This window comes from Haemorhous mexicanus, chromosome 15 (genome assembly GCF_027477595.1).
Source record: "Haemorhous mexicanus isolate bHaeMex1 chromosome 15, bHaeMex1.pri, whole genome shotgun sequence".
Classification (NCBI taxonomy): domain Eukaryota; kingdom Metazoa; phylum Chordata; class Aves; order Passeriformes; family Fringillidae; genus Haemorhous; species Haemorhous mexicanus.
In genome coordinates, this window is record NC_082355.1 from 6,594,408 (window position 1) to 6,609,809 (window position 15,402).

At 60.5% G+C, this 15,402-nt stretch overlaps 1 protein-coding gene across 2 annotated transcripts; it reads right to left on the bottom strand.

Annotated features, from left to right (window-relative positions):
- Positions 1–16: 16 nt before the first annotated feature.
- On the bottom strand, positions 17–14,576 carry SYNPO (synaptopodin). Of its 2 annotated transcripts, XM_059860354.1 has the most exons (4): positions 13,881–14,576; positions 3,188–5,112; positions 2,239–2,314; positions 1,733–1,970 (listed from the first exon to the last, which is right to left on the bottom strand). In XM_059860354.1, the coding sequence occupies exons 1-4, from the start codon at positions 14,341–14,343 to the stop codon at positions 1,861–1,863; spliced, it is 2,574 nt and encodes an 857-aa protein (XP_059716337.1). In that variant the 5' UTR covers positions 14,344–14,576; the 3' UTR covers positions 1,733–1,860. The 2 variants fall into 2 exon arrangements, with proteins under 2 accessions (XP_059716336.1, XP_059716337.1); XM_059860353.1 differs by lacking the exon at positions 2,239–2,314 and having other exon boundaries at positions 17–1,970; positions 13,881–14,575.
- Positions 14,577–15,402: the final 826 nt, after the last annotated feature.

The following is a 15,402-nucleotide window of genomic DNA, read 5'->3' on the forward strand; positions in this document are numbered from 1 at the left end:
TCAGAGCCAGCCTGGGTGGAATAACGGTGGTTTATTTCAGAACTGGGTATACAGCGGTGTGGTGAAGGCAGGCTGTGGTGGCTGCTGGAGCCAGGGTGGGAGATGTGTCCTGGGAATGGGGGGCTGTGCTCCAGGAGGGGCAGCCTGCAGTGTGGAGGTGCTCCAGGGATCAGGGATGGGCTGGCTTCAGCAGTGTGTCCTGGGGAAAGGGAAGGGTGATGGTCTCTGTGAACAGGAATTTGCTAGAGCCCTGGCAGCCCAAACACAACCTCCTGTCCAGGGCTGGCCCCAAGGTGTGGAGACACATTCTCAGAATCACCTTCTGTGCCAACACCTCCTTCAAACCCTCTGCAACTTCTACCATTTCCTTCAGCTCCTACAGTTCCCCGCCTGCCCTGGCTGTCACAGCACTTGTTGGTTCCTGTGTGTGCCTCCATCCAAAGGAGTGGGGAGGGGGATGTGGTGAACTTTGGTATGGGGACAGTGACGAGTACAAGGTGGGGCTGTCCCTCTTGGTCTGGGCACGGCAGGAGGTCACCTGTAAACAGCCCCCTTAACATGGCAATAAATAACTTTGGCTCTTTTTGGTCTCTAGGGAAGGAAGGATTTGGGAGAATTTCTTTGAGAAAGGGTCAAAAGTTAAAAAAAAAAAAAAGGCAGTGAAGAACTGGGGGGCTGGAACTAAAAATTAAATTTTCCTCTCCAAAATCTGGTTTTAATTGACACCACCCAAATCTAGAGGCTGGGAGAGCCTGGTCATGGCATCCAATCGATGCAGCCCACCCGCAGCAGATGTGTCCCCCCAGGGAAGCAGAGCTGCAGTGACGCCCCGGGATAACACCTGGGAGCTGGGGACAAGGCCTCACGGGGCACCACCAAGCCCATCCCATGCTGGCTGTGCGGGACGGGGCTGGCTGGCAGGCAGGGAGTGCCGAGGGACGGGCCGGGGGGGCGGCTCCTCCACTCTCCCTGCTGATCACGCAGTCCTGCCCCGAAATGTTAGCGTGGTAAAAATAGAGCGGGGCCATGGGACGGCGGGCGGGCGGGAGGCACCTGACCCCTCTGGCACACAGAGGGGTCGTAACAGCTCCGAAGGGATACTGGTTTTTGGGGACCTCAGCCCTGGGGGTTGATGTGTTCCCGGTGGCATCACCCGGGCTGACGGGTGCAGGGAGAGGGGTTTTTGGCGGGGGCTGGCTTGTCTAGGAGGTGCAGGGAGCGCCTGAGGGCAGAGCCCCCGTCTTCAGCCGCAGGCTGCTGGTCCAGCCTCGGGGACAGAGGTTGAAGCTGTGGATTCCCGGGCTCTTGGTCCCCGAGTCTTCGGAGTCGAGGGAGACGTCCGAGTCCGTCGGGGACCGGGAGGTGCAGCGCTTGGCTGGGAACCGCCCACCCACCACGGGGGATGGCAGGGGGCTCTTGGGGACGGGGGACAGCCTGGGCACGGGGCAGGGAGACGCGCTGGATGGCAGCAGGAGCCGGCGACCCTCTGCCCAGGAGGCTCGGGGCATCCCGGGGGAGGCGCAGGACTGGGGGCTGCCCGCCCGGGGCGATCGCAGGGGGCTTTTGTGGGTGGGCGAGGGGCTGCCCAGGCTCCCCAGCGCGCTGCCGGCAGCCTGCAGTGTCGGCGCTCTTGGCCCCAGCCGGGGCGACTGGGGCAGGCTGGGGGGGCCGGCGGGGATGGGGGTGAAGGGCCGGGAGCTCTCCAGCCCCACGGCTTTGGGAGAGGAGCTCTTCCTGCGGGCAGCGTTGATGATGTTCCTGGCGAGCCGCGCTTGCATCTGCCGGCTGGCGCGGGGGTCCGCGTCCTGCCGCAGCGGGGACAGGGACCTCTCGCTCCACGGAGGGGACGTGGGGGGTCCCTCATCCAGCTCGGGCACCGAGGCCGGGCTGGCCCAGCCGTCCAGGCTGCCCGGGAGCCGCGCCAGCCGGGGCGTCCAGGTGGGCGATGCAGGGAGGGACGAGCGCCTGTCCTGGAGAGGGACAGAGAGCGGGTTAGTGACCCCCACTCGGGGGGACGCAGGCACAGAGCAGGGGTACAGCGGCAGGAGGGTGCCGAGGGAAGATTCATGCTGGCACAGCCCCACAGGAGCTGAGGATGTCTCTTCGTGCATTTCACCCCTCCAGGGGGTCCCCAAAACACATTTGACCCTGCACCCCCTCGCCCACCTAGGAGGGGGGGCAGGCTGAGCCTGCCGTTAATCATCCTTGCCCAGAATATGTCCCAGGACCTCTCATTACCTGTGGCTTCCTCAAGTCTCCCTCTGGGGGATGCTCGGAGCCCCCCTTGCACTGCCCCAGGATCCATCACCCAGCACTGCTCCCCAGGCGGCAGGAAAGAGAAGAGCCAGGTGTGACAGCGCAGAGAGTGTATTCGGAAAGAGGGGAAAAAGAAAAATGCAGGAGAAGTAAAGCACAGTCAAAAGGCAACTTGGCACCAGGGGGAAAGTGGCGAGAGGGCATGGGCAGAGGCACAGCTGGATGACAAGCCTTGGGCTGAGCATCACCCAGCAGCCCTGCCCTCAGCACCCTCCTCATCCCAGCACATCCCTTGCTTGCAGCCCCGCCACACAGAGCCCAGGTGGGGACAGGGCTCTGCCATTCCCCGAGGGATGCAGTTCTTCCTCCACAGTGAGGAAGCAAATGAGGACACATCCTGAAGGAGCAACAGAAGACCCAGCAGCAGGCACAGTGAGGCAGAAAGGCAGGGTGTCCCCTCCAGGTTTGCTTTGGTAGGAAGCTGAGAAGAGCCCAGGACAAAAGGGATGTGGAGGAGCAGGCAGACCTCTGAGAGCTGGAAAAGCCAGAGATGAGGAAAGGAGGGAGCCAGAGGTGTGATGCTCCATAACAGTTTCCAGGTGAAAAGAACAAGAGCAGCTCTGTGGGACAGGCAGGCTCCTGCTGACTCTTTGGGAATCCTGTACCTCTGTGCCCAGTTCCTGCTGCCTCCCCCTGACTCCTCAGCTCCTCTTGCACCGAGGGCTCAGCAGCGCCTATCACCCACTGTCCCAGCACTGCAGCCTCACAACCACTTGTTTTTTTCTATTTTCTTTTCTTCCCCCCAACTTTTTTTGTGGCTGGTTCGGCTTTTGGCTCTCCCATGAGCAGTTAGTTAGGGAGGACTCAGCCTAGCACCGCTGTATTTTTCTCTCTGCCACCACTACTTGTAGTAAAAGGAAGGTTTCCACACCTGCGGCTCGATGCCGGCATTCCTGGTGGAGTAGGAGGGCCGGGGTGCCTGGAATCCTGCCTTTGCCCGGGGCGGCAGCAGGCGGCAGGGTGAGGCCAGCAGCGCCTCGGCCGGGGCTGCAGGGCTGGCTCGGCTCTCGTGAGTCAGGGGCAGAGCCCCGGCAGCACTGGGGAAGGGGCTGGCACTGGTCTGGCCGGCGCTGGGCACCACGGGGGGATGCCAAACCGGGGAAGGAGGCAACGGAGATGTCGGGCAGGCGGCTTGCTGGGGATAGGGGTAGGAGTCGGGAAGAGAGGGTCTGGGTGGAGGCACCTCCTGGGGCATGGACCTTGCTGGCCCCTTGGATGGGGAGAGGATGAAGAGAGAAGACTGGAGCTGGTAAGGCTGGTGCCTGGAGATCTCCAGCTCCTTCTGGGACACTTCGTTCTCCATGAGGTTGCTGCCATACAGCGATGCAGGAGGGGTTTTGGAGGGCCTGCAGGGACTCTTGGAGGGGCGTCTGGAGACCATGGGTGACAGGTAAGCATTGTTGTCATACTTCCAGGAGGGAGGCAGGGACATGGTGGGTGATGGGGACCGCAGCAGCTCGGGCTGGGAGGGGGCCTCAATGATGAACTTCTCCATCCTGGATTGTCGGCGGGCAAAGAGCTCAGCCCCCTTCCCTCTTGCTTCAGTGAGGATGTGGCTGGGCTGTGGCTTCTTCTTGGGCTGGATGGTGGGAGACTTGAGGCAGGAAGACCACGCTGGAGCATCCTCAGCTGGTGGGAGGTGCTGCATAGCCCTGGCTGTGCTGTTGGGGACAAAGTTCGCAGCTTCAGCCCCGAGGGCGAAGGGCTCATCCTCGGTGCTGGGCTCCCCCTGCTCCTTCTGCTTCTTCCTGCTGTCTGCACTCTGAACCAGGTCCAGCAGGTCGGGGTTGGGGCTCAGCTTCGGCTTCTCCAAGAAGGTGAACATGGACTTTCTGCTGGCTCTGCGCGCAGCCGACTCCTCCAGGATCCCTGTTTTGGGCAAGGGGTTTGGTCCGCTCACCCCGCAGCCCAGGAGGGGATCTGGCAGCACCTTCTGCTCCTGGCTGGGGTACAGGGCCGAGTAGGCAGGGGGGGAGCGGACACGGGTGAGGGGTGGGGGGCTGCTGAGGGTCTCTGCATAGGTTGGTGGTGGGGGCAGCTCGGGGGCAGGGGGTTCCTTGGCCGGCTGGGCACTGGCGGGGGATGCCTGGGTGCCGAAGGGTCTGGCTGTCCGGTTCTTCACTGGCTTGGGCTTGGCCAGGGTGAGATGGACCTCGTAGTACTGCCGGCCCTGTGTCCCATTCTGCTGCTGCCCGCCTGGGGGTGCCATCCCTGTGGCTGTCCCCTCTGGCGCACTGGGCACCTCGCTAGGCACCTCACCGGGCACCTCACCGGGCACTTTGACGTTCTTCCCCTCCTCGGAGCTCTGTGGCAGGACAAAAGCCGCTGTGTTGGGCCCCGCAGGGGCTGCTGCATTTCCGAGCGCCTCCACGCTTCTCTCCGTCCCGCTGGCCGCCTGCTCCTGCACGCAGTTGGTGGCGGCCGATGCCATGTTCTCCTTCAGGTAAACGCTGAGTGGGACCTGCTGGGCTTCAGCAGGAAGCTCCTGGCACGGAGAGGCGTTTGCCAGCACCCCTTCTCTTGGGTTGCCAGGCTGGCCAGGCTCCGGCTTCATCCCCTGCCCCTGGGTATGCTCCATGGCACCTTGGCGAGGCTGGGGCTGCGCGGGGCTCAGCGGCAGCCCCCCGCCATGCCCGGCCCCCGTGAGCCCGTCAACGCGCTGCCTGCGCCGGTGGAACAGAAGGACGCCCTTGGAGCTGGGGCCGGGCGCCGTGGTGAGCTGAGCCGCGATCCTCTGGCTCCGCGCCTTCGCCTCCTTCAGCTCCTTCTCTGAGAGGCTGGCGCTGCGGGAGAGACCTGGGCAGAGAGGAGAGGGGCATTAGAACCCTCAGAGGGAATGTGGGGTGGCAGTTCTCCCCCTCAGGACCGGCAGCCCTTCCTCCAGGTATCCCCCGGCATCCCGACTGCTTCCCTGGCAGGTGGGAGAAGGCAGGAGAAATGCACCGGGGCTGGGATACACGGTCTGGGGACAACGGGGACCATCACAAAGATGCTGGGACAGATGGGAAAGCCCAGGGGACACCTAGTGACACTCAGGACCTTTCCACCACCCCACCCTGTATTTCAGCTGGGTTCTGCGCACCCACCACGCTGACCACATGGGAAAGGAATTTCTCGGAGCGGGTCTCCGGTTGCAGCTCACATGGCTTCGGCCCCGGCTCAAAGAGGCAGTGGCGGGGAAGTGGCAGCAGGTGTCCCCCAGCGCCTCGCCCCGAATCCCGGCATGCTCAGCCCCGAGCAGGCAGGACATAAACCCTAGGGAGATGCCAGCCCACCCCGACCCCGGTGGGCAGCTCTGGTGGGGGACTCTTGTGGAGCAACACGAGATGGCAGCAGCCGACAGAAGCTGTGCAGATCCTGCCCATCTGGACACAGACACGGACACAGCGAGGAGCCACCCTCGCGCCTCGGGACTCAACACTAAGCGCTAAAAGTAATGTGCTAAAAGCCTGGCCCGAGCCCCGCAGCTCGCAGCCCAGTGCCGCTGGGCTTCTCCTGTGCCGGACAAAGGTCAGGGCACCAGCCCTTCCCTAAGACCGAAAGGATGTGGAGCTGCCGGGAATGCATTTTCTCAGGGTGAGCCATTTCCTATGAGCTTGCCCCCTCGAAAGCACCCGTGGGAAGTGCAGTGTCCCCCACCCTGTCGAGGCCACTGTTAGGCCCAGACACCAGCGCCGACCATCGGCATCAGCCCCGCACCCAGCAAGGGTGCAGCCCCTCTCCAAGGGCACTGCCAGCATGGCTCTGATGGTGTCTCTGCTCTGGCTCTGGCCCCAGCAGGGAGGTGGGTGACTAAGGCAGCCTGCTCCCAGCCTTGCTCTTCTTTCCTTCCCATCCCATCCCTTCCTGTCTTCCCTTCCTTCATGTGTTCCTCATTTTCTTGCCTTCTGTGCTGCTTGGGAGTCTTCCAGGATATTTTCAGCAGTGGCTCAGCCTACCAGCAAGGGAAAGGGATGGATGACTAAACCAAATCCTTCCAGCAAGCCCACGGTTAGCAGGAGGGCTGCTGGAAGCTGGGCAACTCTTGTTCCTCACCCTTCATCCCTCCTGCCTCCCTCAGCACCCAGCAAGTCCTTGCACACAGCTCAAGTGTGCAGGACTCCCTGCATGATGTCTTCAGGCTGCCCAACAGGAGGGTTTTGTCTGGGCAGGGGGCAGAGATGCCAGTGAAAACTCTCCTGCAGACGAGGAGCCCGTCAGCAGCGGCGACGCCGGCGGCCCGAGTCCCCCCGTTCGCGCCCAGCATTGTTTTCCGCCCCATTTCTATTTGCTTTGGCGGCGGCACAGAGCGGGGCCGCTGCTTCCTCCGGCCGGGCTGGCTGGAGGGCGGCCAGCACCGCGGCTCCCGCTCCGCGGGGTCACCTTCGGCGCCTTTATCTCCGAAACGGAGGAGAAACACGGCCAAGGAGCCGTTGAGAAAGAAGCCACAGGCTCCAGATGTCTGCGGGTTTCATGCTCCGAGCGGAGCATCCCCTCTTCCTCGGAGGCCGGGGCTGCCTAAGAAACCGAGCTCTCGGCGGAGCCATTTCGCAGCCTCTTGCTCTTGCTACTGCCTTTTAACGGCAAACGAGGGGCCCTGGGGGATCTCCTCAGTGCTGGAGGGATGACTCAGCTCTTGGCCAGCCCGTTCCCGCTTGGACTAGCCTCCAGATACGCTCCCACGTAGCTGGGACCAATACCGGGATTTGCCCGCTGGAATTTTGCCCCGGGTGTCTCCATCCCTTGCTGCTGCCACAGCCACGGCATTGCTCTGGGCCAGGGTGTGCTGCAGGGTGGACTCCTCCACCTAAAATCCCCGACCTGCAATCCATTTCCCTCCATACCCATCCCCTCCAGTCTTTCAGCAGCCCCTCTGCCCCTGCCCACCCAGCACCTGCCATTCCTGGGCTGTTCCACCTGGGCCCACTGGAAATTGATCCCTCAGGATACTGCTTGGGATGCTGAGGGTAAGAATTGCTCTCCACATCCGATTTTTATGACACAGACAAAGAAGCCTCTGGCAGTCCAGAGGAAATTGCTGCAGCCTGAGCCATGGGATGAGGTTATTCACCCAGTGCTAGAGCCTTTACCCATGTGCCATGGTGTCTGGAGGGATTCTGTCACCTGGGGCAGTTTCTACACCACACACTCCCCTCCCAGCCACAGGTAACATTCTTTCATCCTTCCCTGCCATCTCCTGCCAGCTTGCAGCCCCAGGGGGGCTCTGGTTGATCCTTTTCCCCAGCCCCAGGCAGACAGGAGGGAGCTGAATGCACTGAGAATGTCCAGGTGCTGGGGAGGAGAAGGAAAAAGGGTGTGGGGCTGAAGGCAGCCAAAGCTGTGCAGGAAGGAGGTGAAAGTAAAAAGATTACATGTGTCCAAGGGCAGTGGAAACTGGTTTCCACTCCTTACCCTGAGCCCAGAACAAATTCCAACAGGTGACAGCTAGCTCCTTCCTTCCTTCCTTCCTTCCTTCCTTCCTTCCTTCCTTCCTTCCTTCCTTCCTTCCTTCCTTCCTTCCTTCCTTCCTTCCTTCCTTCCTTCCTTCCTTCCTTCCTTCCTTCCTTCCTTCCTTCCTTCCTTCCTTCCTTCCTTCCTTCCTTCCTTCCTTCCTTCCTTCCTTCCTCCCTCCCTCCCTCCCTCCCTCCCTCCTTCCCTCCCTCCCTCCCTCCCTCCTTCCCTTCCTCCCTCCCTCCCTCCCTTCCTCCCTCCCTCCCATACACTGGCTTGCCATGACACTGTCCCACTGTCCCTCGGGAAGGAAACATCTCCCCTTTCCAAATGTCACATCTTTTTCCAAGCCAACAAGCCCCACCAGCCCTCTCCACTGCCATGTGCCCTTGCTGGGCCAACCCTGGTTCTCTCTGTGACCCAGGGATGCTGCAGGAGGTGCTCCCTGTGAATCCTGTGCCCGATGGAACTGCCGGAGTCCTGGCACACATAGGCAGTTCCAGGTGCTATTCTGGTTTAACACACTCCAGCTCTGGCCACAGAAGCCTACAGATCTCTATCTATATATTTATATAGGCACTTGCTCTGTAGGTTTTCCGTTGCTCCAGGGGTGACTTCCTGAACATCCCCCAAGTGCAGGGCTTAACAGCTTCTCTCTGAGCTGTCAGTCATCCTTCCCACAGCATGTGCAGTGCTCTCTCCTCCAGAGAGAGAGGATGACGAAGGTGATGAAAGGCATTTCTGTTACTCTCACTTCCTGGACAGATGGGGGAAAAAATTCCTTCCATCTCAGCTTTCCATGCAAAGGATGGATTCCCCTGAAGGGTGCTAAAGCAGAATGTCTGAAGTCCAGCCAGGAAAGGCTGGAATCACCATCTGACCCCAAGTGGAGGTGAAGGATGTTTCAGACATGGCTTGTGACCCCTCCTGCCCTAAGATGGACTCCAAGAGCTGAAATAGGATGAAGATTTGGCCTTATATTGCAGTTTCACTCAGCTGACAAATTCAGTGAAAGTGGATGGTCCTGACATGGCTGGGATGTCACAGGAAGGAAAAAGTGACTTGGAAGCTGTGCCAGGTGAGAAGTCCTTGTATGCAGAAGACAAGAGGTACCCAAGCCTTAATAGGACCTGCAGGGTGCCACAGGCCATGTGAAATCTCAGAGTCAGAGCTGGCAGGTGACTCCAAAGTCTTCAGTTTGGGCTCTGTCCCTGGCCTGCTCCAAGTCTGGATGCTCAGCCATCCTGGTGCTGCAGCCCAGCTTGGCCATGCTCAGGGTGTCCTACCAGACCACCCCTGACACAGCACCCACCATCCATAACCAGCAGGCACTTTTCCCCGTTTCCAAACATTTCTTGGACTTCTGTGGTCAACCCAAACGGTGCCTCTTGCTGGTAAAATCCCACTGGCAAAACCAAGAGTAAGACCAAGACAAACCCCATTTCCAGAGGGACACGCTCTGTGCCACCTGACATGAACCCCAGTGCCCATCCACAGCCAGGCAACGCTGGGGAGAGGAGATTCAGTGTTTTCTCCCAAACATTGAGGACTTTGGCCACTGAGGAAATGTAAGCAGGTTTTTTGGCAGAGCAGCAAGCTGGCCCCTTGCCCCAGCTACAGCTGTGCAGGATTTTTTGCAATGCGTACCAGCTCACACACATTTAAGTCTGTGCACCCATTCCCCTCCAGCTCCCAGATATCCCAAATAATCTGCAGCTAGCAAAACACAGAGGGTAGCACAGACAGGCAGCTGAGCTAGCTAGAAATGGATATGATTCAAACATATGGATAGAAAGATGACAATTTTCTGCCTCATTCCCAGCTTCCAGCCCTCCTATGCCCCAGATACAAAACCTCCATGAAGTTCTTATCCATGCTGGCCCTGCAGCCCCAAAAGATTCAGCTCAAGTGGTGGGTGCTGTGGTTGGATCAACCTCTCCTGCCTGGCTGACGCTCTTTGCTGGGCCTCTCCACACAGGCACCTTTGCCAGTGACAAAAAGTGGCACAGCGAGAAAATTCGTTGTGCTTGCAAGTTTTGCCTGTGCTCTGTTTGCAGGGGCTTTGCTGGATTTGGAGCTGTTTGCCTCCCCAGCCGTGGCTGGCACTCAGCACCCAAATCCTGCTGAAATGGCCCCATAGCCTCCAAGCAGCAAGTCCTGGGGCACCCAATTCCCACGCAGGGGTAGGAGAAGGGGGTGGTGAGGGTTAAGTTTGACTGGGGGCTGTCTGCCCTGCCCATGCCCAGTTCCTGAGGGATGCAGTGAGCAGCCCTAGCCCTACATGTGTCCACATTAGACAAGAAGAAGCTGTTGTCACCACACAGGTGGAGGCAGCACCTTCCCCAGCTGGCTAAAATTAAGCCTTTATCTTTGAAAAAGCAGCTGGATCTGGGCAGACCTCCCCCAGACAGCCCTGCCATCCATCCACCCCAAGGGCAGCAGAACCAGCCCGTCCTGCGGCCGGGTACCATGGGGACTCCATCCATCCTGCCTGGGAAGTGCGTCCCAGCCTCATTGTGCCCAAAGCTGCTGGAACTCGCTGCGACCCATCCCGGGCTGCAAGGTCCCGGGGTCAGCCCTGCCGGGCCGGTGCCCCGAGCCAGCGGCGCCGGCCCGGCCAGAGAAGGTCAAATGGCTCGGAGTGTCCCTGCGGGGTGGGCAGAGCGGGGAGGGCGGCGGAACGAAACGGGGCCTTTGCCTGTCCCTTGCACAATCCGTAAAGGATCCATCCTGCTGGCTGCCAAGCCGAGGGCCAGACCTCGTGTCTCCAGCATGGGTGGCATGGCCAGGGGAGGTCACGTCCCTGACGCAGGGGACAGGGGACATCGCCTGGGAAGAAGTTCTGCGAATCTGTGAGGTGCGACCCTGCGAGCCCCGAGGAGGACCCCCAGGTCCCTCCACGTCCCCACCGTGTGTCCTCGCCGTGCCTCCCACACCCACATCGGACACCCGGGGGCCGGCGGAGGGAAGAGACACCTGCCCCGCTCATTCCTGGGGACAAACCCCGCTGAGCCCCGGCTACGTGCGCCCGCCCCATCGCCCACCCTTCGCCCACCATCGCACCCACAGGACATCTGGGCATGCACTCCCGTCCCCCCCCCGTGCAGCCCGGACCCCGAAGCACCCCCTGCGCACTGCCACCCCCCGGCAACCCGGACACCCCCAGACCCCGACAGACCCGCTGCACTCCCTCTGTCCACACAGCGTCCTTGCCCGTCCCTTCTGCAGTGGCGCCCCCGGCCCCCGCCCGGAGCCCCCCGGTCCCTGCCCCCCTACCCCTCCAGCCCGACCGTACCCGCGGTGCCGGGTGCCGGTGCCGCCTCCCCGCGCAGCCCGACTGCACCGGGGAGGAGGCGGCGGGCAGGAAAGTTGCGGCAGCTCCGCCCTCGGAGAGGGCCCGGGGGGGCGGCGGGCGGGGGCCGGTCCGGGGGGGTGGCGGGTCCCGCCGGCGCTGCCCCTGCCCCTGCCCGCCCCGACAGACCGACCGACCGGACGGGACGGGTCCCCCCGCCCGGCCACTCTGGCAGCCGCCCCATCGCCCCCGATGTTCCTGATGTGCTGCTTCTCTTCCCGGCTGGGTCTGCCCTGAACCCGCTGAGGGAGCGGAGAAGCCTGGGCATCCCCTTACCCAGCCCCCGGGGCATCCCCTTACCTAGCCCGGGGCATCCCCTTTCCCAGCCCGGGGCATCCCCTTACCCAGCTACCCGCATCCCCTTCCCACTCCGGGGCATCCCCTTATCCCGTCCTGGGGCATCCCTCTCTCCCAGCCCTGCGCATTCCCCTTAACAGTCCTGAGCATCCTCTTACCCATCCCGGGACACCTCCTTACCCAGACCCTCACCCTTTTTCCTCCTGCCCCCCGCAGCGCCTTACGTTTCAGACGCTGCTGGGGGTGTAGAGCTTCCCCTTCCTGCAGGTTTCCTCAGTGGTAAAGTTTTGAAGCACTTCGAGGGAGGCAAAAATCCAGAGACAAAAATCCAGCACCGGTGTCACTGCCCTGGGGACCTCCTGGGAACAGCCCTCAACCCCCTCTGCCAGGGCTGGTCTCTCTCAGTCACAAGGGAACCACAGACGATCCCTGGGGAGCCAGCATCACCTCCCGCCTCCACCACCCCTCTAGGGCTGCAGAGCTCCCTAACTACGGGTGAGACCGGCCTCACCCCCTTCTCATGCCTGTCCACACCTCAGGATGAGCTCTTGGCTCGATTTTTTGCCTTTCTAATTTCCTTTCTTCCTGCCCCTCTGTGCTTTTTTGTGTTTTCCTGGTTTTTGAGGGAGCCTGGCGCTGGCTCTGCAGCCCCCAGGGAGTGAAACCTTCCGTTTATTTGCACACCAGACAGAGAAACCAGTCCTGCCTCCTGCATCTCCCAGCCTCTGCCTCTTCCCGGGGCTCCTGCACTCCTCAGCCTGCCCTGAGAGGTGCCAGCCAGCCCGGGCTGCCCTGCTGGATATTTGAGAGCAGCCAGCCTGGCCCTGGGCTGCTGGATGGGGACCAAAGGGGCACCTGGGACCCGCCTGGGTGGGTCCACACAGCTCAAGGTGGGGCACCCGTTTGGCTCCGGGCTCCCAGGGCCAGCCCTGCACCACTCTGGCTGTGGATGGATGTGCCCTCTTCTCCTGAAGGAGCTGGAAGACCTGAGAGGTCCTGTACCCCATGGCAGCTAAAAAGAAGAGGAGCAAGCCTGACATCTCCCAGGGATGCTCCTGCAAACAGCCTGCTGCAGGAACAGCCCTAGTAACACTTGTGAGGGCACCTGCCCTTTCCTCTCACCTGCACTGATCCAAAGCTCTCTCCCCCAAACCTGCAGGCTTTAGGCAAGGTCCCTGCTCCCAGGACCCTCTGTGACATCCTGCCCACAGGCTCTGGAAAGTCTGACGGGTCCTGCAGGCACTGGCTGGTGGTGATCTCACTTGGAGGGGGAGGAAACAGGACAGACAAACTCTTTCCAACAAACCTGTTGAGTTACTTTAAAATTCCAGGATGGCAGCAAAAGCGCTGGATGGCGGCACGGATTAGGAAAATGCTGAGCCTGGACAGAGTCAGGCCTGACCTTTCCCCACCACAGATCTGCCATCCCGGAGCAGTGAGAAATGGGAAGACTATTTGGGTCCATCTGGTTTGTGTGCTGAGCCCTGAAACACGATGCTTCTGGGGCAGCTGTGGGCCAAAGGGCTTGGCTGAGCTTCCCAGCCTGTGTCCCATCCAGGAGCCGCTGGTTTGGAGGATGCCTGACACTGCAAAAAGGCAGGGAGTGGGTTCTGGACACTGGGTTTGTGTCAAGCATCCCCAGTTGGTCCCACCTCACCCCACCCAGTCCTGGGGGCTGCCTTGGGAGAGCCAGGCTCTGAGCTGAGCAGCAGCATCCCATGGGACAGGGACACACCTGCCCTGACACTGTGTGGCAGCTGAGATAACAGCTGGGCAGGAGCAAAATAGAAAGGAGGGAAGAAGAGGAGTTTTTAAATGGGTCCAATGTCTGTAAGAGGAGCATCTCCCACAGGGAGGTGGGGCATTCCAGGCATGGCAGGAGCCCCAGGAACCCTAGGTATGAGCCTGTAGGTGTGCCACTGTGGCTGAAGGGACAGTCATGGGGGGAGGAATAGCTGTGGCAAGGGGCAGTGAAGTGAGGCGATGGCAGAGAGCATTGTAGGAACCAACCAGCCCGATATAAAGCGCTTAGTTTTTAAACCAGGGCTGACAAAAATGTCCCAAAGTCATTTGAGGACCACTTGGCCATCCCAAATCGATGGAGGAGAGGTGTCCCTGTCCCAGACAGTGCCACAGGAGCTGGTCCTGATCACTCTTGGGCAGGATCACACCAAGCCCCATAGCCAGGGTGAGGGCTGGGAACTCTATCCTGGTCATGCCCCACTGAGGGATGGGTTGAGTTCCTGGAGACAAGTGGGAACCCGCCTACTGCCTTCCCACCCCCCTCCCGAGAAAAGCCACAGATTCCTCCTTATTTTTAAGGCCAGAGAGATCATCTCAACCTAAATTAGTCCCAGAAGCTCTGCTGGAAGCCTGGGACCTCTAACCCAGGGAAAGTCCTGCCCTGGGAAGAGCTGGGTGTTCTCACCAGGAGCACAGTAGTGCCTTTCCAGAGGGGACAGTGGCCAAAGGGCGTTTCTCTTACCTGTTTTCCTTGGCTCAAAGTCAGGGTTGATGAGGACCCGTTGGATCTTCACCACTTTCCACTCCTGGCTGGGATTGTCTGCTGTGGGGGGCAGCTCTGGGGCAGAGCCAGGGCACTTGGAGGGGGCTGCAGGCTCCTGTGCCAAGGCCAGGCTGCTGTCATTCAGTGGGGGTTGTGGTGCATCCCCATTGAGCCCCCTGAGGTCCCTCTGGCAGCTCCCACTTGATTTCCCTCCCAGCAGTCCTGTCCGTGCCTCCTGCTCACCTGGCTGGGAGGCTGGAGCATCCCAGAGCTGGTGGCAGCTCTGCCCCACTCTGCTACCCCTCTCCTGCCAACAGCCACTGTCCCCCTCAGTGTCCCCCTTGGCTGTCCCACAGACACAGGGGGGCTGCTCAGCCTTGCCAGGCATGGGGCAGCTGGGCTGGGGGTGGAGGCAGAACTGTTGGAGCCTTGTCCTCAGCATCTTTCTTCACTGATTTCCTTCACTGGCACTCCACAGGCTTGCCAAACAGCTCTGCATGGCCAGGGGCTGGATGGATCCTCCCTCAGAGCATGGGCAGCATGAGGAAGGGCAGCCACATGCCAGGCAGGAGCTCAGCTTTACTACTCCTGCAGGAAGATCTGGCACGATGCCACTGGAGCAGGCAGGTTTTGGAGACCTGGATGGAGGGATGTGTCCAGGGGAGGCAGGCCAGCAAGGAGGATTTTGCAGGAATTTCTCTTCTCCAGGCAGAGGACCAGCATCCAAAGACCTGTGTAAAGGGAAGGAGGAATGCTGAGGATTCTTGTGCTTTCAGTGATTTCCTGTGGTTACAGATCACCTCCCAGCAACCCCAACCCAACTCCAGCTCCAGGACCACTTCCCATGAGGAAGGACTCCCTGAGATGCAATTTGGGATTTTGGAAATTCATCCATCCATCCTCACCCTGGGGACAGCAGCCTGTGCCTGGCTCCCCTCGCTTTGTCAGCCCGGATGAGGCTGTGTCACCCCTGTCAGTGCTCAGCACTGGGGCACCACTGCTCTGGAGCTGGGAGTGTTCAGCCAAGAACCAAACCCCTGAGGATGTTGCTCAGGGTTATCAGGAACAAAAAAGGAAAATTTCCAGCATGCAGCTAAACTGTGTTTAACCATTGAGTGACTCATGCAGTGTCAGGACAGGCGCAGACAGACCCAATTCCCTCCTGCCAGGCACAAATCCTGCTGGATGACGAAGCCACACACCAACACAGACAAGTTATCAGCTGGGAGAGGGGGATGTCGTCTCTCCCAGAACAGGATATGGGTTACAGAGTATGGAAATTCCTGTGAGTCCTCTCACACAGCATCAGCCAGCCCTGCTCACAGCAAGGCTGGTCCTGGGGAAGCACCTCCTGGGAGATCCACAGCACCCAGGGCACGTGGGCCAGGATGGATTTCCCCAGCTAACAGCCAGCTGGGGAGGAAAAGGGGTTCCTGCTCATCCCAAACCCCTCCCTGAGTTATTGCGAGGTTTCTCAGCGAAATAAGGAAAAGTACCAGGT